Genomic DNA, 18,445 nt, shown 5'->3' on the forward strand with positions numbered 1-18,445 from the left:
CTCCCCACACTTGAAACACTTATGGTCCTTGCGAAAAGCTTCAAGCTCTTCAGGAGAGAGTTTGTTTTTACCTTTGTAAAATCCCTTCTCCTTGGACCGATTGTTGTTGTTGTTTTTGTTGTTGGAAGTGACTTGGGAATTATTTTGAGCATTGGTTTTCCCCTTTGCATCATTTTTGTCTTTGTTTTCCATGGGCTTGACATTACGTCTAGCCCCTTGATGGAAATTGATGCGTGAAGCAACCATGGTGTGATGGATTACTTCGGTAATAGTAGCAGGCCGTTGAGAGTTGATGTATTCGGCCATCTCTTCAGGTAATCCCGCACAAAATTGTTGCCTTTGCTCGGCAAAATCTATTTTTTGAAAGACAGTAGCCTTGAGATGTAAATCCCAAAACTTGTCTACATATTTGTGGATAGACTCATGGGAGAGGAGCTTCAAGCTGCGCCATTCGGTAAGCACTTTGTCCTTTGCATCGCTTGCAAGGAATTGCTTCATGATGGAAACTCATAGAGTTTTCCATGTCTTTGGGGCTTCACCATTTCCACGAAGGCTAGCCCACCATTGACGAGCTGATTTTTGGTAGTGCATAGCTACATGGCGTAGCTTGGAGGACTCTGTGAAGCCGTCATCTCCAAAGGCCGCATCAAATTGCTGGATGAAGGCCAACACTTTGTTGGTAGCACCGAAGGTGCCATCATAGGTGAGAAAAGAGATACTCTTTCCTCCCTCCTTGAACTTCTTTAGCTTTTGTGACCTTCGCCATGCAGGAAATGATTTGCGATGTCCTCCCCTCTTGTATTCTCTAGGAGAATAGCCATAACTTTTTTCAGAAGAGGAGGAATGTGAAGAAGAAGGAGAAGAGGGTGACCTCTTCCTAGCCCTTTTCTTCCTTTGTTTCCTCTCTTGCCTTTCAGAGTGATGAGGAGAAGGACTATGTGTTGATCTTTTCCTCTTGGGAGGAGTAGGCGATCGTCTAGACCGCCGTCTTCGTGGAGCCACATCTTCAGAGGAACTTAGACTTTCATTGCTTTCTTGCTCTTTGGATTCCTCCTCTCGAATGGGAGAGAGTCTTCTTTTGGGGGTCTCTTCAAGAGGCCTCCTAAGCTCTCTCTCCTCTTGGAGAGGAAGGGAAATTCCATAATCACGAAGTTGTTGAGTAACTTCGGCTTGCAAAGCAGGGTTGCCCATAGCTTGCTGCAACCTAGTGACGAGATAATTCACAAACATGGGAGCATCATCATTAGCACCTTCATGTGCAAAATCAAAGTTATCAATGTTCATTCTACTCTCTTGGTTATTGTCAGCCATGTTAACAAAATTTATGTATGTACTTAGTGTATGCTTTGGCAATTCAAAACCTTAGTTGCCACTCCTCTTAGCCTTTGAAAATTGGCTCTTAAGTATCTACACCCACGGCTCAAAGCGGTTAATTATAGAGAGTAGAGGAGTAGGTCTAACATAGCAGAGTTGCCAAGGGTTAGCTACTTTCGGACTTCTTATGGCTCAATAATGGTAAAGCCGTAGGCAAGTCTAGAAAGACTCCATTATTAAGTCCAAAGCTCCCGAGGTGTGCACCATCCCCCACATAGTGGGCTCAACAAAACCGATAATAGATCCCAGTTCCACTTACCCTATTATAATTAACAACATCAACCATTTATAGGCTACTTAAGGACCTCTCTTCTTAAGCAAGAAAAGAGAAACCAAATGCTCTGATACCAATGTAATGGAATTGGCCTATTTAACTTGAGAGTAACGGAAATTAATGAGAGTACTTTTGAGACATAACTTTGTGAGCATAACGGGTGAACATATTTGAAGATGGCAACATAATCATAGCAATTAGTTAACTTGGCATGAACAATACTTTTGCAAGAGAGAGAATTTAGAGAACATGACAACATTTGAGGACCGGATTTATGTGGAGCCGGTCCCCCCTCCAATAGGCATTTGTATTATGATTTCTCCCATTAAGAGAGACTTGTTACAATACACTCTTTGTGTTCCTTGTGACCTAGGTGATGCAGTGAAGATGGAAAGCTTCATGCATCACAAACATAACATAAACTTAAAGAAAGCTTTAACTATCCCAAGCCTCGGTCCCAAGACCTCAAACACCTTCGAAGGTGGAGAGAGCTAGCAGGGAATGAGGGTAGGGAAGAGGAAGAAGAAACATTTTGTAGGAGAAAGAATTAGTTCCTCACTTATCATACTCTTGTTGCTAGCATACATAATAGCATAGTAATGAAGAAGAAGGAGATGGCAAGCTTAAACATTGAAGCATGGCTCTTGGTTGGATTTGCACTCCATAGCCAAGAGTGTTGGTGTAGGCTCTCAACCTCTACTTGCTTGGAGAGGGAGCTCTTGCACTTTGCATAGCACACAATGAGAGGGCGTGTGAGTGTGTGTGGGTGAGTATACCCCTCAAGCAAGCCCCCTCCTTGCTAGGTCGACCCCCCCTTCTAGCTCATAATTGAAGCTCATTGGCTCTTGCCAGGCCTAGCCAATCACAAGCTTGGGCCATTTCTAGCATTAGGTGTAGGCTTGGGACAAGTGTCCCCCTTTCCCCTTTGAGAGAGAGGACTTGATAAATGCAAAAACAATTAGATAATTCAAGTAATTTATCATTGTACCCCTTTGAAGCTTAGCCAATAGGCTTCAAGCAACACATGAAGGTAACATGGGTAGGGACCTGACATGTGTCCTTGCTACCTCTTCAAGTTGGGGCTTCCCTTGTGTGTGTGTGAGTGTGTGTTCTCTATCTAATCCCTAGGAAAAGGGCTCGCCCCCCCTCTTGTAGGGATGCTTTTGACTTTAGGTGTTCAAGCACCTTACTCACCAAGCATGACAAAGCACTTGAACTAGGGGGTATTCCCACAAGCATCTTAGGCAAGCATGTCAAGGCACCTCAAGCACCTTAATCAAGCGGCAAGTCAAGCACCTCAAGCATGGAGTAAGTCAAGCACCTCAAGCACCTCAAGCAGGACAAGCACCTCAAGCACGACAAGCATCTCGAGCTTGGGCCGGGTTCCCACCTCAAGCTCAGCCCTAGCTTACCTAAGGTCAAAAAGGTCAAAGGACTTTTACACACATTATTGGAGGTCTTCAATGAAGCTAACCCTAAGGTCTTTATGCTCCATTGGTTAGCGTTGCTCTTTGATAGACCATCTCCCATTTGGGCCCCTTTACCATTGGCACCGTGTTGAGATAGATCTATAAGCACATATCTATATCTTAACACTTGTTCCCGTTTACTCTCCCACATTAAGTGAATATGAGAAAATCATTTGGGTTGGTTAGATATTAGATTTTATGACATGTGCAGTGGTGCAGAAGGAAGGTAGACATTGAGTAGGTGAGGCTGGTTAGGGGAGGCAAAGGCAGAGTGATGGGGCTGCAATGGTGGGATGCAATGGTGGTGAGGAGGAGCTCTAGATACAGTGGATATCGGGATGCAAAGGAGCTAAAGGGCAACGATGGGTAGGATCTAAAACCTAGAGCAGTTGCAGGGTAGTGGGTGGCCTAAGGGTGTGGGGCTATGAATCTTGTAGTGCGAGGTGGAGGCGGATGAGGAAGAGGGGCAAAGCAAGGGTGAGAAAGATGAACAAGATTGTGGAGGAGATGATGAATCAAAGCACGATGAGGGAGTTGAGGGGGGTGTTGTGGGTGGCGGAGTTGCAGGCTCTCCAAGGGTCACTCTTTGGCAATCCAACTATTTGCCTGGGATTGCAAAGGCCAGCTATGGGATAGCCGTCAACACCAGCCTCACTACCACCATAAACATTGAATCGAATGCGGCAAGGAAGAAGAAGTTGCTTTCGACGGCGCCCTCCTCGCTGCCCTTTGCTCCATAGCGCCAAGACATGTTGATGCAGCCCTCAACGTGGTGGCAATGATGACGATGTTCCAAATGCTAAGCGATGATAGTGCCAACATCCACATCCATATATGGCATCAAAATGGTCGCCGCTACACAGTTGAAAAACTTTATGAAAGTCTCCTTTGAGCCAAAAGCTCTATCTGTTGCGTTGCTCTGACGGGGACCCACTGTGCAGGGAGTCTAAAAAGGCCTACAAGGAACCTATGGTAGCTAGGAGGGCAAGCGATAAAGGACACAAGCTGGGTGTTGGGCGGTACAGCCATGTAGGTAAGGCCAAGAAGTTATAGTAGTGATGGAGGTTGGGGAGCGACCCGAGGATGGAAATCGAGGATCGGAAGGTTGTAAGCTTGGATTAATGGAGAAAAGGGGACAATATCTTTGCCCTTATCATCCATGTGGCTATTGCAAGCAAGGGGCTCATGGAAGCTTGAGGTTGACGGAGCCATGCAATCCTTCGCTGATGTGGGCGTTGTGCTTGTATGAGTGCTTTTGTACTCTCTGCATGAAGTTGAGCCCTCTTCTTCAGAGAGGTGACTCTCATTAACTGCTTCAATGCCTCATCATCAAGCTTATTAGTAGGGTTGGGATGCCTTCACTGCTATCAAATTTCTCGGGCTAGCATCATTACCTTCCTTCGTAGTTCTCTATAAATTTTTACAAAGGCTTCTCTCATTCTGACTATGTTGTTTCAGTCGCCCATTACCTACATGCTAGCCTCTTGTGACATGCAAACGAGCCTCATAATTATAATTTCTTTGTTGGCCTCGAGTGTGTCCAGCTGCTCTACAAGGTTCCTTTGTATTTGTTTTATTTGTGCTCTTGTTAGAGCATCTATAAATGTATCTCCTTCTGATTAGGACGGATGCGGGCTTATTTCCTTTCTTTTTTTACGTACCCTTGTTTGAAAGTGGTGGGTGCAATGTTCTCAAAAAGTGTGCCTTGTAGTTGGTTTAAAAATCAAAGCAGCCAGCCCGTTGAAGGGAGGGGGAGAAGGAGATAATACGCTTTGAAAATTTAAGAAAATAGTGTTAAATGCTCGTTACATCTTTGATATTTGTGGATGCCAAACATTGCTTTCTTTATGTCTCGTGCTATGTCGAAATCTCTAGAAGAAGTGCCATGTTAACCTTCACTTCAAGCGCCATTGCACTCATCTAGTGCACCCAACCATTGCAGCTATATTCTCATCATGATTGTTTGCTTCTGGATATCAATTGGTGTCAATATTCACACTTCATTTCCATGTATTATGTCCATATATTTTTGACTTGTAAACCATGTTTGTTCCTTGTGGTTGCCCATAATATTGGAATAGACAAAAAATTGTGAAGGATTTGTAATAACTGATTCTTTTTTTTGTGTCTAGGAAAAGTCAATTTTTCCCACACGATAGTGCATACTTCACTATCTCTGTGCTAGGTATCAATCCTCATTGAATTTATGGACTTGCGCCAAGCCCATCTAAGATAGCATACCATTCAAATGATAGCCAGAAGCCCACATGATCAAGAAACCAACAAGATAGATGCATTGCTCTCATGCCAAAGAGAAAGAGCATTAGTACTATCAGATGCATGGCATTGTTGGACAACCAAGGCCCCAAGGTTCAAATGTTGCTAGGATAAAAAAGAGGGGCTCTAGTTTTGCAGGTCACAAATGCAGTAAGCAACTTTTTGCTATTGCACATGTATACACAATCTTTAGAGTAACTACGATCGATACGATGCTTGTACAACTCGGATATAGAGTTAGCCAACATTATCTTGGTTAGCCTTATTTTTCTCCCTAGTCTGGTACATGATAAGCTATTTTTCTCCCTGGTGTAGTACATGACATTTCTAAATTTTGAGTATTATAAAGGTTGATGTTTATTGTCAGCAACTCTGATGCATGCTTTTGATTGATGCATGTAATTCAACCAAAGTTTCCTAAAGCAACAGAGAAAGTTAATCTACATCCAATATTTGATCAAATTCTCATGGTGTAAATGAATCCACCCTTCACGCGTCTTGCTCTTTAAGCTAGAAATCAAATTTAAAACAGTTTCCAACGTCTTTTGTTCGTATTCCAAGAACGGTTCATTATTTTATGATTGGCAATTCTTGTCAACAAAGATTGTGGAGCTTTTAGATTTGTATCTTCATTTTTTTTTTGCTAAAAGTGATATGCAAATGTTTTTACGCACATCATCGCAATGAAGACATCATGGTTTAATTTATTATCTCAGCTTATGCACTCACATTTGTTGAGTTATGAACTCACAATTATTGATCCGAGCAAAAATTATTTATAGCATGAAAATGTGCCACTAACTTTGGTATTTGATTCATTTCAAGTAGGTTCACCAATTGAACTACCTTTAATGTGTGGGCGTTATGCTCATCTTATCATGGCAGGCCTTGTGATTTTCTCACTTGTTTTGAATTGCTTAGTAGAGTAAAAAATGTGAAAAGATCCCTCCAAAAGCTCCCTTGAAACCTCTACTCGGGTTATTTTAAGCATGGTTGGCCCAAATTTCCAACGCTTAAACAACCTTAGAGCTCATTTGAATATGTGGCAATAACACAAAAATGAAGGGAAAAGTAAACGGGGAGGGGCCGGGGGGGGCGCAATATTTGTCGCTCTTAAGGCAAAGGGGCACGAGGGCATGGTGCATGTAGGAGGGGAAGGGTCTCTTGTGAGTTCCATTCGTAGTTGACATGCGATGGTGTCAAGAGCACCGAGTGCTAGGTAGAGGTGAGGGAGGGGAATGGACTGGAGGTCAACATGCAGAGGATTCTTTTTTTTAGTATTGCAGTGTCATGGGATGGGCATGGACAAGGCATGGATGTGATGGTTAATAGAGAATGTCCAAGTCCATTGCTTGGGATGTCTGCGATTCGAATCCATGTCTTGCAAGGAATCTTGAAGGTATCCACGAAGATTGAGGCTAATAGAATTAGAAACGAGCCAAATAGCTAGTTTTGGCTACGATTTAGATTTGCTTTCTTTAAGGGGACCTCAACGAGATGCTTTCTCAAAAAAGGAAGGGTAAGGGAAGATAATGCGCGCAGGTGGGCGGAACCAAGGGCAAAGGGGCAGATGAGGATGCGTGCAATTATGCAAGGCATATGGGCGGATTGGGCAAATGAGAATGTACGGCTTCGGAGAGCGCTACAGGGAGACGCAATAGCACCCACGACAGGCACTTTTTTTTTGAGAGAAAAGTATTGAATACGACAGGCGCTATTGCTCGGATTCCTTTGGTAGATCTTTGATGCCCGTAAGTGACAATTTTATATGGCCTTTGAAACGTAGGCACATACTTCCTCATTCTTAGGTTTATTCATTACCTCGAAAGATTCCTTGCACCTCAAGCTTCCTTTCCACTTGAGAGTCTACCCTTCCACTTTGAGATTGAGCTTCCAAAACAGAATGCCAGATTCAAACTCGACCCAATTGGCTCCATGGGTCTCAGTCAAACCCCATAACCAGTCCAACTCACGCCCGTGGGTGCTATAGGAGGGCAGTCCATTTAATAAATTAAAAAAAGGGAAAATTACCAAAATACCCCTCAAATTTAAAAAATTTCCAAAATACCCTTGTATCTATTTTGGTTGGATTGTTCAAGATTTTCTAATCTTCATTTGTTTTTGACAATTGAGATCCGTTTTTGAGTGCTTAGCATGTAATTTGTCACCAGTTAACCATCGCAAAAAAGGCAATTATGTCTAAAAATAATGAAGCAATTCATCTCCAAAGCCTACGTAATTAACTCAAATTGTAGTTTTAGCATCTTGTACGATAGACAATCACTCTTCCTGTGAAGACCTACAAAAAAAATTATTTTTCGAGAAATTTTCTCTCACAAGCAAGGGTATTTTGGGAATTTTGGAAAATTTGAAGGGCATTTTGGGAATTTACGACAAAATATCTGGGGTATTTTGGGAATTTTTGAAATTTGAGGAGTGATTTGGGAATTTCCTCAAATTAGAGGGGTATTTTGGTAATTTTCCCTAAAAAAAACCCCGTTTGACCCCCTCATGGCTTTCACGTTAGCTAAGAGGGCTCCCCCATACACCCTTTAAAAAAACAATTTAAAAAAGGGCCCTCTAAAGTTTGAAGGGCCCTTTCAAAATTTCATTGGGTGCCCATATGCCCTTTGAAAATAGGTTTTCAAGTGGACTGTGCAAGGAATTTCAGAGCACACCCTCACTTTTGACTTGTTAACCTTCTATAGCAAGTTGTAATGGCGTTTTTGAAATGTAGGGGGTGGTAGAAGGACCCCCTAAAACTTTTGTGCTACATTTTAGGTGAAGTACCCTTTACTTTTCAGTAACCCTATGAGGCTCAAATTATTTTTTTGCAGGGCCCTCTAATAGCACCATTAGAGGGTCTATGGGGGAGCCCTCTAATAGCCTTCACCTCACTGCTGCCTTCTCTCGTTGCCGCTTTCTTGCGTCATCTTGGCGCCCGTCGGTTGTCAGCTGCCTACGAGCATGCGTTGTCTGCAGCACCCCTTCCCTTTCCTTTGCGTTCGCCAGAGGATCTCCCCGATTCTCTTTAATAAACCATGAAAACAGATTGGGTCCTCCCTTAATTAAATCAATCAGTGTGAAGGGCCTTCCGGGGTGGAATCTAAGAAGATTCCAGCATGTGTAAAAGGCATAAAAAAAAGCACAGGCTTTTCTGTTCTCTTCTAGTCGACGTCGCAGACTCAGACGCAGGCTGCAGCGCTCAAGGCTCCCTCGACAGTCGCGTCGCTGCTCTGTCCTGCGCTGCTGAAAATGCCGTGAGCTGTGACCCGTGGTCTGCAGGCTGTGGGTGCGCGCTGGCCCTCAACCTCGGGAGAAGAAGGCTCAAGTCATTGCAAGCCTAAACCTCTTGGGAGAAGAAGCGTCAACGTTGCGTACATTGTAGTGGGCTGAAGCCTGACGGCTCGTTTTGGAGAACTTTTAGGAGTCAGACCTTGGCATCATTGCAGGCACAAGGGGGATTGAAGTAGTGCAATTTCTTTGTAAGGTAAGCAAAGAAGAGAGAGGGGGGGAATATCAATTACTTGTAAGGTTTAAACTTACATTTGAAGCTTCAAGAATAGCAGTGCAATTTGTATGTTTGTAACACTGAGGTTCTTTTGGTGTATATAATGTATTACAGATTGAATCCGAACAAAAGCGGATTTAAAGTTTGAGGGGTTTCAAACAAGATTTTGATTTTCAGCGACCAAAATAAACACATTTGAGGTACTAAAAAACGATAGGTACATGATTTGAGAACTTTATGTAATGCTCATGTTTTAACCGATTTTGTTGATGTATGACTTTGGTTAATGTTTACTGTTTTTAAATTTACTGTCAAAATTAGGCGTGGTTGAAAGTAGTTTTCAAAGTATTACGCGCAAACTTGGGAGATCCAAATGTGATCCAACTGAAAATGGCTTCCCCGGTTGAATAAATAATCATGGGTAGACTTAAATGAGGATGCAAATGGAAATGGGGATGCTAGTGAAGAGGCAAATGTAGTACAAAATGAGGCTATTAAAAAGGACATTTCACTGTCCTTCTTACCACATTGGACTTAAAACATGCATGGGCTTATTCTATTTATGCGCCGGATGGTAGTGAAAGGGCAAAATGCTTAATGTGTACGGAATATGGCTTTAAGAGCCCCTTTGCTCAAGAGGGTTCGAGGATCCTTCAACTCCTGAGTCTTGATAGACATAATGAAGCAAAACCCACATAAGCTTGCCGCTCACGGTGGAAGCTTAGAGCGCATACAGATGTTTTACCTATCCAAAAGCATGCTGAGCTTATGGTCGATGTGGAAAAGCATCGCATTATCACGATCATGCATGTCCTTGAATTCTTATTATAAACAATGCGAGTTGATGCGGTACATGCCTACTCTCACTATGCCAATAAATGATGAGTGCTTGGTATACACAAATAGGAGTTCATCAAAGCAGCAAAAGAATGCTATTGGGAGGAAATGAAAAATCCATCTCCAAAAGTTGTTTCTTTTCTGTTTTGGTTGATGTTAGTATAGATTTGAAATTAGAGAAGCACATGATTGTCTATATCACCTATTGGTAAAGGCTCATACGTATGAAAATTTGTGACACTACTTCGGATGTCCTTGTGATACATAATGGTCCAACACCATCACCATTTGAGTCACTATCAGTCATGTTGACTAGAAGAGTATGGTTGTATGAAGAGGATAGGATAAGGTACTTGGAAGAAACCACTTCAAATAAGCACGTACAACTTCAACTCAGCACCCAATCTGAGACACAAATGGACAGCCGGCAAACTATCCTCCTCCAATCCACTTCTTTACCTCCAAATATGGATCTATACTCTATAAAAGTGACCACTTTGTATCTGAAACTTATTGCAACCAATAGACAACCTTTGTGTACTTGCAAAACTCGTACCAGTTCCTTGAAAACTTGCATCGGATGCGACAATACCAGATCTGAATCTAAATAACAACCACCTCCGAACTCCACTGAAAAAACACCGGAATAGTAGCGAACACGTTGCAGAATTCTCCAAGATTGGATCTCAAAACGGGAGTCCTAATGCCATGTAAGAAGTGGCAACAGATGATGGATGGATATTGTTGAAAACAACGGTAACCAATGCACAATCCCTTAGATCAAACTACCTCACATAGGATGGGCTCAGCCACAAAACAACCCTCTCCTAATGATCAGCCCCTGGGAGGTATGGGGCACTAGTGCTCCGCCAGGACCAACCGGAGAGGTGACAATAACACAAGCATAGGTGATTGCATTCGAAGAGAGGCCCTCATGCTACATTGCTGAAAACAACCTAGCGCTTCTTTGCCTTCCCCTGTTAGACATATCCTGTCCACAATGCATTCTAAGAGACGACATTTTAAACAGGGTGCTCGTCAAGCACTTATGCACTTTTTTGTGCTTTTGTGAGTACACCACATTTGGCATACATGTGAATGGAAGCACTACCAAGCACGTCGTCTTATTGACACTCCCTAACTCAACATCTCACTGCGCATATGTTCCCTTATGTTAGCTTCTTATGTAATGCCACATAGCTTCAAGACGCAAGCATAGGTGCTCAAATTTGCAGAGAGGCCCCTGCTTTGCATCCAACAAAAACTACCTAAATCTTCTTTACCAGTCCATGCTTAACATACCCATTCTCAAAAGGACATCGCACTTGGCATACATCTGGTGTAACGGGACGGGCACCATGTGCCAGTTGAAAGAGCAGACTGAGACAAATGTTTTGCACTTCTAACAACTCATCAGAAAGAAAGAGAGAATTCCACACGAGACATGGAGTGGCGGAGTTCCACTCCCAGAGTGCAATGGCCCCAAACAATGGCGCCCCTTTCTTATATTGCTTCAACAAGGTACAACTTCTGTGGCTCTGCTCTGCATCCCCGGTAGGTAGAATGCCAGATAGAGAGCCCACATTACATATTTAAAGGCGCTAGGCCCATCCAAAGAAGTTACATGAAAAAATCTGAGTTCTAAAAGCATCTGGTCCCAAAAGCAAGCGCCCACAGGGTTGTCCGTAAACTATTGCCACGTCATCAGCTCTCAACGCAAATCACGGATTTTTGCACAGTAGACTGCCACGTTATCAGCTCCATGCAATGAGTTTGTGAGAGAGTGTCCTACTTCATTGTATTATTTAGGCCCCTCGCCAAGGATCTATAAGTTGACTGGGGGTTAGGATTAAAAAACCTAATTATTATTTGGGCCACTGGGCCAAACTTCATAAGTTGGAATTCGTTTTGTTTTTGTTTCTTCTGCTTCTTCTCTTAGGGTTCAAGCCCCTCGGCCGGAATTTGCTGGTTGGCTAGGGTTAGGCTCAAGGAGTCCTAACCCTTTGGGTCTTCAATGGCTTGACACGTAAGTAGTATGTGATGTCCCCCCTTCTTGAAAGAAGAGTAATTGTCTGCGATTATATCTACAAAACAACTCAAGTGAGAGCAAATAAATATCCGAGGGTCATTCTGAGAGTCAATCGAGGGGTATGTCAATGCACTAAAGTTACCCAGGAAATCTCACCCAATTAGGAATATTTAGTGGTTGGCAGATCAGGATGCAACAGAGATGATTATAGATGAACATAGAAACATATAGTTGCTGATAAACACTCCTCTCGCAAATAACCAAGAAGGTTCGGGCCATGAGATATTCAACGACTCCCTCATCGCTCCTCGCGCAAATAACCTAAAAAGGTCCAGACCATGAGATATAGATGCCTTTTACAACCAAACGCTCCCCAGACTGCAGCTTGTATCGCTTGGAGGTTCCGGTTCCAAGAGTGCAAGTAAACGTCCCCCAGACCACAAATAATTTCTCTTCAATACTCCTCTGGAAAAGCCCGAGCCATGAATAAAGCACATCTTTTCAATCACAATTTCCTCTTCAATACTTCTCCCAGGAAAGCCCGAGCCATGAGTATCCAAAGGTTTTTTAAAAGGTATTGAAACCAGCATCAAAACTAGAATCAAGCAATCTCAAATCGGCACCAAAACAAGTTCAAAACAGATTAATTCTATTTCAAACAGATTCTCAAGCAAAGTTCAGAAAGTGTCTAAGTACAAAGGAATGGGAAAATTTATTCAGGGTTCGTCTCTCTACCGGCTTGTCTTGCTACATCAAAGTGATGGTACGGTTTTGGACTTGGATGGTCGTATCATTCTTGTCGTACCAAGGCATGCCCATAAGAGCATTGCAGCTGCCTAACTTCATAATGTGGAAGTCTACCTTTCCATGGTACCCTTGGATAGTGACCGTAAGAGAACGAATGAGGGGTGCATTTTTTTGTGTTTGTCTTGTGGTTAACTCGGCTTCAAGTTCTCCAACAAACTAGTCACACTCCAAGTCCATTTGCCTAAGAAAGTCTGGATGAATGAAACTTCTATAGGCTCTGCACAATTCATTGTAACTTGGAAGATTTATGCCATAAACATCTAGAACAAGTCCAACCGTAGTTTTAGCTCTTTGAGCCGGAGGTTTTCTTGAGGTTCTATTTGTTGTCTGAGGAGGAGTTTGCTCTGAGGGTCTATCTGCTCTTTGAGGACATGTATAAAAATTATGTCGTGTTTGAAAATTTCCAAAAAATCGGCCGTCATGCAATAGAGTTTCTCGTTGTTGTGGCGTTAAATAAGGCCTTTGTGTTGGACTTTCATGAGAATCTCGAGAATTTGTTTGATGTGGTCGAGGATTCTGATTATCTGTCGGTTGGTCTTCCATAATAAACTCTAGTCTTTCTTTCATAAGCTTGTATCCGATTGTAGCATGGTCCATAAGTTCTTGCATTATAGCAACTTGTTTGGGTAAACAATACTCCTGTAAGGATGATGGAACACAGTCCCAAGAAGCTTCTAACTTCATGGACATTCGTCAAATCGGGCCAATCACGGATAGTCTCTATCTTGGCCGGATCCATTTGCACTCCTGCTGCTGAGACAATGTGTCCCAAAAAGTGTATCTCTGGTAGGAAAAATTCGCTTTTCTTTGCATTAATCACTAACTTGTGATCTCGTAATGCATGAAAGACCTGAAGCAGATGATCTCTGTGTTCTGCCTCATTCTTGGAGAAAACAATGATATCATCAAAGAAAGTGCCAACAAATAGCCTGTACTCTCGAAAAATCCTATCCATCATCCGGTTAAATGTCGCAGGAGCATTGGTTAAGCCAAAAGGCATCACCAAAAACTCAAATAACCCAAAAGTCGTTCAAAAAGCTGTCTTGTAGACGTGTCCCGACGTGATTCTGATCTGATGATATCCACTCTTCAAATCAATCCTGCTAAAGCACGAGGATCCCTGTAATCTGTCGAGTATATCATCGATCCTAGGAATCGGAAATCTGTTCTTGATGGTGTTTTTGTTGAGAGCTCTATAATCGATGCACATTCTCCAAGATCCGTCTTTCTTCAAAACCAACAACACTGGAGAGCAATACGGTGAAGTACTAGGCTGGACAAGACCCTTTTCCAAGAGGTCTTTCACTTGGTTCATAATCTCTTCATTCTGCGCTCGGCTCACACGGTAAGGTGGCCGGTTCAGTGGTGTGCTTCCAGGTATCAGATCAATGGTATGATCTTCAAGATGAGCAGGTGATAACTCGCCTGGTAGGCCCTCTGAGAAGCAATCGGCGTGAGAGTGGAGAAAATCTTGGCGTTCTTTATCAAGTTTAGACATATTTGTCCTATCCTTATCGCTCAGTTCTTTCATAAAGATTGAGTAAACAAACAGACTGGATTTCATTAATTTAGAAATGGCCGAAGTCGATACAATAGGGACAGACTCCCCCTTCAGTTTAATATCAAGTACAATGGTTCTGCCCTTCTCTATAGTCAATGTCGCTTTCCTCGCCCGATAATCGACCATGGCGTTGTTCTTGTGGTACCAGGGAATCCCTAAGAGAACATCACAACCTTCCAAAGGCATTGATGAAAAAGTCCTCATGCCCCAAATACCCCTGACAATGCAACCGAAGTTTGCCAATGACAGGTGTAATGGCTACGTCCCTGCCGGGTGCCGCTAGAACTACCTCCGCAAGTGGTCCCATCCGATCGGGAGTGATCTCGAGCCGCGCCGCCAATTCCGGTGAAATGAAGTTGGTGTCACAAAGTGATGACGTGGCGAACAGCAGAAACCCTAATTTCTGCCAGAAACCCTAAAATTCTTGCAAACCCTAATTTCTGCCAAAAACCCTAATTTCCGGAAATCGCGGAGGCTATTAAATTTTTTTTATTTTTTATTTTTTATTTTCAATAGAAAGATGAGCGACGCAAATTTTGCTTTTTTCTCTACAATATGAGAAAGAGAGAGAGAATGCTTTTGCTTTCAAGTTTTGACTCTCTGTGAGAGAGAGAGAGAGCAATTGCTTTTGATTTGAAGCTTTTGGGGCTCTGCTTTTGGACATCTCTTGTAACCTTTAAATTAGTGGTGAGGGCCTCACTTCTCAGAGCATCTGGACGCAGAGTCTGAGAGTGAAACCCTAGCCACTCTCTTGTACTTCGATCTGATTAATATAAAAAGAAATACCGAAAGGGGCGCCAGTCTTTGGGGCCAATATCTCTAGGCACGGAACTCCGCCGGGCCAGTGCAAATCTACTTTGATCTGTGAATTGTTTTGAAGTGGTTATTTGGTGTTGTCGTGGTTGATTCTTGACTTGGAGTGTCCAAGTCTGTTACAGTGGTATCAGAGCACGGCCAATTTCTCTTCTACGGGAAATCCGATCCCCGAATTTTTTCCGCGGCACCTATGGCTTCAGGCAATGATTAGTTGACTCTCTCTGCATGTGGAGATGCGGGCAGGGATCACAACGAAGATTCCGGCACGGAGTATGGCCCGCCTCGGCCTACTCAGGCGGAGCGGCGAGAGATGGAGCGTCGCCAGTTGATCGGCGATGCAATAAAGATGATGCTCAATTTTGCCAAGGACCCGAAGATGGCCAAATATATGAACCAGACCTCTTTGGAAGAGGTACAGATGGAGTGGCAAAGGACCACAACACCAGTCCCGAAACCCGCTCTCAAGAAACCTTCTGCCTCCAAGAAATATACGGTGAAGGAACTGGAGAACGTGGTTGATGCACGGATTGCTCAGCTTTTCGACGTGCAAAAAGCACGGCAAAAAGCAGAAGAAAGGCACTAACTTCCCGGGATATTTGGGCCGTCGGTCGACATTTGACAAGGCAAAGAAGTTGAAGAAGCGCGTCAAGTTTGAAGACCTACCTAGTTCTTCTTCTTCTTCTTCTGACAGTTCTTCTAGCTCTTCAGACTCGAGCGAACAAGACAGGAAAAGCAAAAAGCGAAGCAAGAAACAACGCTTCGGAAAGGGCAAGAAAAAGGCAAGGAAGTCTAAGTCTTGCCCAGTGAGCGACACTTCTACAGAGGACTCGTCTACGGACAGTTCAGACTCTGACAACGGAAGCTTTTATGCGAAAAAGAAGAATTTTTACAAAGCCAACCAGTATGACTTTCTCGAAGATAAAAGCAAGAAAGTCCGAGAGTTTAAGGAAGGTGGCCACTCGATCAAGTTTGATACTTTTTCAGGATCCTCAGATGCTTCGAAGGCTTTGTCTTTTATACAGCAGTTTGACATCGCTTTCGCGGGAGGACGCTATTCAGAGCACTCCAAGATTCGGAGAGTTGCCTCTTATTTTAAGGGGAATGCTCGTACTTGGTGGTCCACGCTTCTCTTAAGCAAGACTGTGCCGGTTACATGGCTGAAATTCAAGAGGCTTTTTATTTCTTCTTGGTTGACTCAAGAGTTTGAGCGAGATATACGAGCTGCTTGGAACCATCTCCGGATGACCAAGAGCGATACAGTGAATTCTTACTGTGAGATTCTGGAGCTCTTTTCTACCCGCCTCTTCATTCAAGAAGATCTCATTCAGAGAACAGATTGAGCGGTTTACCTTGGGTCTATCTACAGAGATCCGAGATCACTGCTTGGAACAGAAGTCAGCTTCTATTTAGGAGTTGATGAGTCATGCGAAGCGGGGCTTTGCCATTCACTCTGGCAGTCTGACCTACCCCACAGATGAGGCCATGACACAACGAGCCGAACAGACTTCTGGGAATGAAAGTAGAAAGAAAAAGAGCAACCCACAGAAAAAGGATGCACGACCCAAGCTTACTCATGAGGAGAGAGCTCGCTTCATCAGAGAGGGGAAGTGCTTTGGATGCGGGGAACATGGACATATCTCCGCAAAGTGCCCTAGAAAGGCACAGAAAGAACAAAATGATAAAGACGACGACAGGCCTGAGAGTTCGAGAGCAGCTGAGGAACGTGGCAAAAAAGGAAAGCAGAACTGGTACCACATGGCGTGGGACCTCCATCGAATCTAATGAATGAAAGTACAAACTTTGCCGCTTTTGGGGCAAAGTGAAGGATCAAGAAGCTCTTTTGAAGGAGCCAAGGCCAACTTCTTTTCACTTGGAATTGGCGGCTCGATTTGGAAATTACGCGCGACAGACTGACGCCACAGGCGGAGGTAGTTCGATTGGCACCCGGATGGGATGTTGTCAATACACCGAGCATTGGCAAACTTCGTTTGCAATGACAGGGGTGTTCAGGGCACGCGAGTGACGTTCTACTCAGGATCTCTTGGTACCACAAGAACTACGCCGTTGTTGACTACCGGGCCGAGAAAGTGACTTTGATAAATGAAGGGCTTAGAGATTATACTTGATGAACTTCAGTTTCTTACTCATTCTTTTGGGAGAGAACTGAACGATGGATAAAGGTTGAATATGTTTTGACCTGATCAAAAGAACGCCAAGATTTTTCTCCACACTCATGCCGATTGCTTGTCAGAGGGCCTGAAGATCAAACCATTGATCTGATACCTGGAAGCACGCCACCGAATCGGCCACCTTATCGTGTGAGCCGAGTACAGAATGAAAAGATTATGAACCCAGTGAAAGACCTCTTGGAATAGGGTCTTGTCCAGCCTAGTACTTCACCGTATTGCTCTCCAGTGTTGTTGGTTTTGAAGAAAGATGGATCTTGGAGAATGTGCATCGATTATAGCGCTCTCAACAAAATCACCATCAAGAACAGATTTCCGATTCCTAGGATCGATGATATACTCGACAAGTTACAGGGATCCTCGTGCTTTAGCAGGATTGACTTGAAGAGTGGATATCATCAGATCAGGATAGCGCCAGGAGATGTCTACAAGATAGCTTTTCGGACGACTTTTGGGTTATTTGAGTTTTTGGTGATGCATTTTGGCTTAACCAATGCTCCTGCGACATTTAACCGGATGATGGACAGGATTTTTCGAGAATACAGGCTATTTGTTGGCACTTTCTTTGACTACATCATTGTTTTCTCCAAGAATGAGGCAGAACAGAGAGATCATTTGCTTCATGTCTTTCAGGCATTACGAGATCACACATTAGTGATTAATGAAAAGAAAAGTGAATTTTTCCTACCAGAGATACACTTTTTGGGACACATTATGTCAGCAACAGCAGGAGTGCAAATGGACCCGGCCAAAATAGAGACTATCCGTGATTGGCCCGATTTGAGGAATGTCCATGAAGTTAGAAGCTTCTTGGGACTGTGTTTGTACTACGGGCGGTTCATACGAAAGTTTGCAGAGGTTGCTTCCCCTTTGCATACCTTGACACAGAAAGGAGTACCTTTTCCGTGGGGACCCACAGAGGTGACTGCCTTTCGGACATTGAAAGAGAAATTGACTACGGGACTTATTTTGACTTTGCCAGACTTGCAAAAGTCATTTGAAGTATATTGTGATGGTTGTGGTCGTAGTCTGGGTACGGTCTTGATGCAAGAAGGCCATGTTATAGCTTACGAGGCTCTAGGCTGGAGATGACAGCACAGATTTATGAGAAAGAGCTATTGGCGGTTATCCATGCTCTTACTCAGTGGCGGCATTACCTACTCGGAGCGGATTTTACTGTCTTTACAGACCATCAGAGTTTCCGCTACTTCTTGTCATAGAAGCAGCTTTCGGAAAAGCAGATACGGTGGGCGAACATCTTGTCACAGTTGCACTTCCAGATTGTCCATGTGCAGGGACAAAAG

The 18,445-nt window shown here is 43.5% G+C and overlaps 2 protein-coding genes across 5 annotated transcripts in view; both read left to right on the forward strand.

Moving 5' to 3' along the window:
- The first annotated feature begins 3,391 nt into the window (after window positions 1-3,391).
- LOC147422901 (uncharacterized) lies at window positions 3,392-3,857 on the forward strand. The gene is made up of 2 exons (XM_086501161.1): window positions 3,392-3,421; window positions 3,555-3,857. Exons 1-2 carry the CDS (start codon window positions 3,392-3,394, stop codon window positions 3,855-3,857), a joined length of 333 nt encoding a protein of 110 aa, XP_086357287.1.
- A 4,667-nt stretch (window positions 3,858-8,524) lies between these two features.
- LOC147422902 (zinc ion binding protein) overlaps window positions 8,525-18,445 on the forward strand; it is a 107,602-nt gene continuing 97,681 nt past the window's right edge. Inside the window, exons 1-2 of one of the 4 annotated variants that reach the window (XM_086501098.1) lie at window positions 8,525-8,884; window positions 9,020-9,122. The gene's annotated coding sequence lies outside the window, so the exon portion shown is untranslated. The remainder of the gene's footprint in view (window positions 8,885-9,019; window positions 9,123-18,445) is intronic. The other 3 variants (XM_086501097.1, XM_086501096.1, XM_086501095.1) reach the window with 3 other exon arrangements.

This window comes from Adiantum capillus-veneris, chromosome 26 (genome assembly GCF_014529385.1).
Source record: "Adiantum capillus-veneris isolate H3 chromosome 26, ASM1452938v2, whole genome shotgun sequence".
Classification (NCBI taxonomy): Eukaryota; Viridiplantae; Streptophyta; class Polypodiopsida; order Polypodiales; family Pteridaceae; genus Adiantum; species Adiantum capillus-veneris.

Bases quoted from the DNA above. Each gene is read 5' to 3' on its own strand.
- LOC147422901 (XM_086501161.1), top strand. From the start codon at position 3,392: ATGGGGCTGCAATGGTGGGATGCAATGGTG. The intron at 3,422-3,554 runs GTGAGGAGGAGC...TGAATCTTGTAG, and splicing joins AATGGTGGGATGCAATGGTG to TGCGAGGTGGAGGCGGATGA.